We start from the raw sequence: 8,050 nt of genomic DNA, 5'->3' as shown, positions 1-8,050 counted from the left end.
TAGTCGAACATATCAATTCTTTAGATAAAAAACGAAACTTTCCTTCTACTGCTATACTAGTGCGGTAAAAATGCAGGGGGCAACCTATTGTCAAATATTTCCTAAAGTATCGAACGTAGGCTCTCCAGTTTTTACACAATGACTTGTATCATTTTGTTTTAACAGATTAATATTTTTGTAAACACCTGCTAGCTGTATTTTAGAAAATCCCGTAATAAATACTAACAGATTTCATGAGGTTTACAGCAGGGTCAATATCTCTCTTAAAAGCAAGTCTATCCTTTTTTTTCTAATCGAGATACTACCTTTAGTGAACGCATGTTTTGAGAACCTTTAGAGCAAAAAAAGTGTTCACTATAAAATTCATTTCTTGTAACAAATGTTGCCATTAAAATGTGCCATTGGTGAGCAGTGACGTATACCATATGCGTATGCAAAATGTGTGTGAGAAGCGGGAAGTGCTGTGAGCAATCCCATTTTCTGCGTTAAGGAGATTTATAGTATTTTGTATGAATTTATGGAGAAAAGGTTGTTTTTTTTAAAATCTAGCCTCAATTGTTGAGGAAAAAATCATGCAAATTGATACAAACTGCTGTGCACAGTATGGGTGACACTGATTCACTAGTTAAAGAGATAATTGAGGATAAATTGCGCTACGAATTTTTTACCACACTGCAGTTTCACCTTCATGTTTTTTTCTTCTTCTTTCTCTAGCGTCCCACATACACATAGCACCCCTCGGTGGCGCCATCCTTACCACTAAGCCAGGCTACAAACTGCAGCAACGAGAGGCGGTGGAGGTTAAGGTAACAGTTTATACCGAGCGCACACTGCCTTTTACTTTCAACTGATTGAATCGTGAGTCGGGACCAGCCAAATTTTTCGCTTCCTGGAAAGGGCAAAAGCTAGCATTTTCGAACAATTGGACTGAAGTCAACTAAATTCGATTGTGACCTTCAAAATCAAACGTGTTTGTCTTTCAAGGTGGAGGTTCGAATTGGTTGCTTTAGCCAAATTTCAGGACGCAAATAATACAGCTGGCCCCTGACTCAATTCCACTTAATTCGATTAGCGGTGTGCACTGGGTAAAATGATTTAAACCAAACGTGTGAATAATTAACTGTTCTTGAGCACCTAACAGTCTGCAACCACGAAAGGCAGTAGTAGAGGTTATGATAAGAGACAAAGTGTGTAGTGAAATTGGTTTTTAACTCTTTAAGGATGTAGTGGACTCAAAGATCCGATCAGCAACAGACCGCAGGGCAATGTTGTAGTACCTCTCAAACCGATTTACACAAATCAGAAACCCAAGTTTTTGGGTGGTTGGTGGGTGATCTGGTGAGGTTTGCTCCTTCTTTTCCTAACGAACATCTAACGTTCTTATCTCCCCTCCTTTTTTGTGTTTGTTACTCTTTTGTAACACCTCTAATCTTCTGCACTCATATGCCCACATTGTGTTGCAAGTGGCGTAAAACATTTACTAAAAAAAACAACAACAAAAAACACCAAAAAAACACACACAAATGTTCATTTCTCTCGGTAAGTCTACACATTGTTGCCTGCCTTTTTTTTTTTAAGTTTCAGATAAGGAAAAGAGAATTGAATTATCTCTTTGAATGACGAAGACACGCTTCTTCTTTAAAGTGTCTTGAAACAGAGCGCCATCGCACAATGTCGAAGGCTCCAGAATGTGCGTCCTCAATCGGTTACGGCAAAGATTTAATAGCAATAGACTGCTTTCATGTGTCTCCTATGTACCGAAGCCTACTCTAATAAATTTTGAACCACAAAGAGATCTTAAGCGTGCACACGGGGCCTCGGAGATTTTTCACCCTTTGTCGACACGGTTAAGTGTTAGATTTTACCTACCCCAAGATCAAGAGTCTGGTTGGAAGACAGCAGTAAGAAGGACCCAAGGAGTAGCAGTAAAAAGGCTGCAGAAAGAATCAGGAGCCCTGGGGGCAAAGGGTGTGGGGAGGGCGGCAGAAAGTGGAGACTAAAGCAGAAGACATGGTTAGAATGCAGGAAAGGAGGTGAAAGGAGAAAATTCTAGAAGAAGAAAACATTCCGTCGCTGCTAGGTTTTGAACCCGCGACCTCTTGAATGAGTGGCGAACACCGTGACCTCTAGACCATAAGAGCTCCCATCGTGGACTCTGATGATGCCTTAATGTGTTCCAATGGCCGTTAAATATATATGTTTATCTCCTTTTCTGTCTCTCTGCCCCTCTCTCTCTCTGTCTCTCTCTCTCTGTCTCTCTCTGTGCCTGTCTCTGTCTTTGTCTCTGTCTCTGTCTCTGTCTGTCTGTCTGTCTGTCTGTCTGTCTCTCTCTCTCTCTCTCTCTCTCTCTCTCTCTCTCTTTCTCTCTCTCTGCCCTTAGGTTACCGGACTCATAATCGTGAGATAGCAGTTTCGGGGGTTCGAGCCCCTGCTCGGTCCTACGTTGTGTCCTTGGGAAAGGCGCTTTACAAGGATTTCCCACTTGACACGGTCCTCTCGGAGATGGACATTAAATTCAGAGGTCCCGCCTTATAAATAAGCTAATAGTGTTGATAGGGGCGTTAAACTAGATCTTCACCATTTCACCATTTGTTTTCTTTGCCCTCTAGGGAAAAGGCAAGATGTGCACCTATTGGTTGCTAAGCAACGAAAGACTAGAACACAGAAGATCTCTCCGAACAGAACTCCTGTGAGGGTCACCTCGGTCAACGTCAGAATAATATCACAGTTTTTGAGCCTTCCAAACCCAACTATAAACCTCCCACGAGCACCCACCGACCACCCACGTCGCATGGTTTGCGCTTTTTTATGTGAAGATTGTATAATTTAAAAAAACCCTGCTTTTTTGTAGCTTGTTTTTTGTTGTTGTTGTTGTTGTTAGCTTTTTTGTTGTTGTTTTTTTTCTTCAAATTTTCCACATGGTTTTTAAAGACATTAATAGAAAAAAACCGAAGCACTTTGGGGAACAATGTCGTTTTAGTATGTGAGTTTGCTATTCAATTTTCACACTCGGAAAAACAAAATGCAGTTTGTTGAAGGGAATTAATCCATCTTTTTCATCACTCTATCTTTTTCTGTCTGCCGCCTTGCATACTACTATCTCTAGCTGATTATTTTGAAGGATATCATCTTTTTTACAAATCAAATGAAAAAAGTGAACAATCAAACAAAAGAAAATAACTGTTGCGAAAGTGTTTAAATCTGTTTTACTTTCAATAATATATTATGCAAGAAAGTATTGCAACTGTGCATATTATTATTCTCTTTCAGCAGTATAGTTTCCATTTATAAAACCAGAGAAGTATTGAGTTCTGAAACTCAAAGCATGCAAAAATTACAAAGATCAATTTTAACGCTTTTTTTGAAGGCCTACACAAATCAAAGTAAACCACAAAGTATGAAAAAACCATGATATGCTACTGATCGCCATAATAAAAATGTACCTTGTTGTACTTGGAAGACCACTGTCTGAACTAAGTTTTGATATTTTTAATAGTCCGTACGTCTCTTATTAGACACTCTGTACCAATAATTCAGTTGACTGGCTTCCTTTGACCACATCTAGAGAAAACTTAAAATGAACTAAGAAAAATAATACCAATTGCTCCGTGTAAAACTCCGTCATACGTCAGTTTTCAAAATGGTGCATGGCAGGGTCCTGCACTTAGCAGTCGAAATTTGGATGTATTGTCTGAAAACGCACGATTTGGAAGAGATCTGAGTGCTTTTCATAATACAGTAGGAAAATAGCACGAACATTCTTGGTTAAAAATATAGGTGTTTTTTTTTGAAAGATCGGGAAAAGAAGAAGTGGGGGGAGGGGGGGTATTGAATAAACGCCTGCATTGCAGAACTCTTGCAGAACAGCAACAAGGCGTGTAGCTCAAAGAAAAACTGTATACTGAGCAAAGTATGGATGTAAGACAAAAATTGGAAAAGGTTTGGAACTTTTGGTAAAGTAACTCATAACCACCCCCTCCCCTCCCTAAATTCACATGTCTGTACATCACGACGATTTTACTCAGCATTGTTTTCTCTTCTGCGATGAAGCTTGTGGATTGGTTTAGTATACTGTTGTGCGCGTGATCACCACAGCTCAAAAGTCAGCAACCAGCACCAACAGTCTGTCTACAAGATGACGCACTTCCTGCACAGCTGTTTCCGCTTCTAGCTTCAGGCCAGCAGGGTGGTCGACCTTGTCAACTTTCTGAAAGGGAAACAAAAAAAACAAAAACAAAAACACGTCATGTTATGTTAGATTTTTCTTCAAAGGTTTCAAAACAATTCTTACGAGAAGTTTCTTCTTTTTATTTCTCTTTACATCGCGTATGGTTGGAGGGCGCCACTTGTCAGTTCTACTTTTATTTATTTCCACTTTCATGATTTTGTTTATTTGCCTTGCTTTCCCCCTGCACTGAATAATGGTTTCTGTGTGAATGTACTTCTTTTTATTATTCAAACGTACTCCAACTTCATGTTTATAGATAAGAAAGCACTATTCCAAGTGACACTGGGGAAAGGCCCAGAAACTATTCCATGTGTCACTGGCAATAGGCCCAGAAACTATTCCCAGTGTCACTGAGTCTGAGAACAGACAGGCCCATCAGATTTATTGTTCCCACACTGATCTACATGGGCATGGTGGTGATGGGTTACTAAATACTAGACTATATCTAATGTAGATCTTCAACTAGATTCTAGATAATAGATCCAACTAAACTAAAGCAGATTCTAGTGTGAGTGGAAACAATTTTTTTACAGAAAAAGGAATGATCATTCTATGCTTGCTTGTTATTCAGTGGTAATTTATGTACGTGTAGATCTAGATCCACATTCTGATTTTGGAGACCACGGTACTGGACAGGTAGAAATCCTCCCCGATTCTTCTTTCTTCTAAATCTAGATATATTCTACGTTCTTCTAAGTCTAAGCCCTAAATAAGAGAAGACAACGAAAGTATTGAACGAACTGAAGTGAGAAGAGAGTCTACAGTGCAAAGACTTCTGATTTTTTTGTCAAAGAGTTCCGTTGTCACTGGGAATAGTTTCTGTACCTATCCCCAGTGTCACTGGGAATAGTCTCTTCGTTATAGTTATGGCTCACTGGTGTTTTCTCTGTGACAGTGACTTAAAGAAGGAGAGCTTGTGTGACATTTTGGAATTTTTCCCATCCCGGAATGTAATACACACTCCCCTCCCCCCCCCTCCCCTCCCCTCTTTGGAACATCAAGGGTTTACATTAACTTTTTTTAAATCAAAATATTTTTGTGATGGTTATTTTCGTTGGGTTTCTTTTTTTTCGCCAATCCAGATGGATAGGTAGGTCAGTTACAGTACGTAGGCAGGTATGCAGGTATGTAGAAGGTGGGTGTGTAGGTAGGTATAGTAATTATAATTAGTGGGTTAGTAGGTAGGTAGGTAGGTAGGTAGGTAGGTAGGTAGGTAGGTAGGTTGGTAGGTAAGTAGGTAGGTAGGTGGGAAGGTATGAAAGAAGGAAAGTAGATATGTAAATGGTTAGGTTGGTAGGTACGCAGGTAGGAAGGTAGGCAGGCAGGCAGGTAGGTAGGTAGGTAGGTAGGTAGGTAGGTAGGTAGGTAGGTAGGTAGGTAGGTAGATAGGTAGGTAGGTAGGTAGGTAATAGGTAACAGCCTTCAGGCGTCCACATGCAAAACTTACAAAAGCATAGTGTGGTCCCTCACAGTTGAGACAGCCGCACTGCGAGCCTATTTTACAACACTGTGGGTAGCCACACGCCATGGTGAAACTGTCGCCGCGGAATAAGGGGTTGGGGGCGAAAGAGGAGGGATGGGGCGTGTGGGAAGGGACGTGTGGGGGGATGGGGCGTGGAGTGGGGGCGTGGGGGGATGGGGCCGGGAGGGCGTGGAGGGCGTGGAGGGATGGGGCGTGGAGGGATGGGGCGTGGAGGGAGTGTGTCGGGTGAGAGGCAGGGGAGACATGCGAGGGAGGTACAAGTGGGTAGAGATTGGGGGATGGATTGGAGGGGGGGGGGGAGAAAATCACACAGAAATACAGTTTAAAAAATATTATGTTTGTCAAAAGGTGTAAAGTGACACAGAAAACGCCAATGGTTATTATTGAATGAAGGGTTAAATTTCTGGTTAGAGATATCTGAACTAATCAGAAAGCTTTCAGTCACAAACCGTGGTTTGTTTGTTGTTTTTTGTTTGTTGTTGGTTGTTTGTTTTTTTTGGGGGGGGGGGTTGGGGGAGGTTGTAGCTCAACGACGAACTCTTTTCGTGTTGTCTGCGTAGCATCTATCTATCTACCTATCTCTATCTATCTATCTACCTATCTATCTATCTGTCTCTCTATCTCTCTTTCTCTATCTATCTATCTATCTATCTATCTATCTATCTATCTATCTATCTATCTATCTATCTATCTATCTATCTATCTATCTATCTATCTATCTTCCCGCCCCCTCCCTTTCCACACCTCAGCCCCCAAATAACCTCGCGTGACAGGTCAGCCAGTCACAAATCTTATAGTCTATACAATGTATAAAAGACAAATCAAATGCAGAAGTCATAAATGGAAATGTCAAAGTCCCAGATTAACATGTAAACGTCACAAATCAAAACAAAAAAATGTTACAAATTAAAATGTAAAAAAAAAGAAAGAAAAATTAATAAATCAAAATGTAGAAGTCAACTAGATTTAATCTAATTGAAGCAGTTGGCGTGCCTCTGGTAACTAATGCGCATGCATACATTAGACATTACTGGTGATGTTTATTCATCAAAGCAGCGTCCATGGCATTACATAACTCGAAAATACTGTCATCTGATGTGTAGCGGTGAGGCGCTTCGTCATTGCTGCCCTCAGAAGACATGAATTTGATTCTGGTGAGGGGAAATTTTTGATCAAGTACCTTCCTTTGTCTGCGGGGAAATTGTATCCCTCTCAGACCGGGTTGATCCTGACAGGAAGGGTTGATACAAACCTCATAAATTATCTAAATAGTGTCGATGAGTAGGCTACGAAAAATTTCTGCGATTACATTTTGTTGAGACGAGAGCGAGAGAGATGAAATGATACTTTATTGTCCCAGAGGGAAATTTTTCTTGGCTGTGTAGAAGCCATAAAACCAAAATCAGGTATACATAGAAATTTAAGAACATGAATTGAATTGTATTTAATTGCATTCTAAAATCTACCAAGTACATGCTGTACTGACAGTTGAAGCAGATGGTGGACTGAGACACTTGTAGTTCCTACTTCATTACTTTCCCTCTGTTGTCTCCGTCTGTCTGCCATACGTTCCCCCTTCATTAAATAACCATCATTGTGCCGGTGTGCTTCTCTTTAATGAAACTAGATTAAATTAAAACAATGATAGGTTTTTAAAAAAACGTTGACCTAGATCTAATAACACTGGCTACTGAATCGTAACAAGATCCTCTAATAACTGTCACTTGTGCACCAGTACAAGCCTCTGACGTTCAAACGTTCTAATGTTCCCTGAAGAGTTACGAAAAACTATCTAGCACGCTAAAAGGAACGCGACAAAATAAAACAATCAGACTTCAGCCGTTTTCGCACATCTAACAACTAGCTAACACACATGTACCAGTAGTACCACCTGAAACTGGAACGTTCTGACGGTCCCTGGACATTAAAGACCACCCGGTATGATATTTTTGGTTGTTGGGTTTGTTTGGGGTTTTTTTAATCTAAGAAACTCCAGTCAAACTTAAGGGGAAATGCTACTGAGATTTTCATTTTTTTAGATTTGCGAGTGTCTTGTGTTATCACTATGTTCATCGTGTTCATCGGAAATGCTTAGATAATTGAATGTGATGGAATCATCATTCATTGACAACTGAGAGATATATCATTTTAAATTTACCTAAAAATTTTGGACATTGAAAAAATCCTAACGAGTTTTCATTTTTCAAGCAATTTCTTTGTTATTTGGTAAGATCATCAATCACTACAGATCAAAACTTTGGTAAACACGAAAACTGCATATTTCAATTAGTTTTGTTGTAGTAGCTTATTCTGTGCGTTGTATCGAGAAAGTAAGAACT

The 8,050-nt window shown here is 40.1% G+C and overlaps 2 protein-coding genes across 2 annotated transcripts; one reads left to right on the top strand and one right to left on the bottom strand.

The window, feature by feature from the left end:
• Positions 1 to 714: 714 nt before the first annotated feature.
• Positions 715 to 3,465, top strand: LOC106011929 (atrial natriuretic peptide receptor 2; the record flags this gene model as incomplete). The annotated part of the gene is given in 2 exon segments (XM_013083201.2): positions 715 to 806; positions 2,610 to 3,465. Coding segments are annotated over 2 exon segments (176 nt in total), but the record flags the coding sequence as incomplete, so codon positions are not given.
• A 631-nt stretch (positions 3,466 to 4,096) lies between these two features.
• On the bottom strand, positions 4,097 to 5,763 carry LOC106011928 (the record flags this gene model as incomplete). The annotated part of the gene is given in 2 exon segments (XM_035970077.1): positions 4,097 to 4,207; positions 5,646 to 5,763. Coding segments are annotated over 2 exon segments (229 nt in total), but the record flags the coding sequence as incomplete, so codon positions are not given.
• Between the last annotated feature and the right edge of the window lie 2,287 nt (positions 5,764 to 8,050).

The sequence above is a fragment of the Aplysia californica genome, unplaced genomic scaffold (assembly GCF_000002075.1).
Source record: "Aplysia californica isolate F4 #8 unplaced genomic scaffold, AplCal3.0 scaffold00217, whole genome shotgun sequence".
In the NCBI taxonomy this organism is placed as follows: domain Eukaryota; kingdom Metazoa; phylum Mollusca; class Gastropoda; order Aplysiida; family Aplysiidae; genus Aplysia; species Aplysia californica.
The sequence above is the reverse complement of the archived record's forward strand: the minus strand, read 5'-3'. Positions and strand labels throughout refer to the sequence as shown.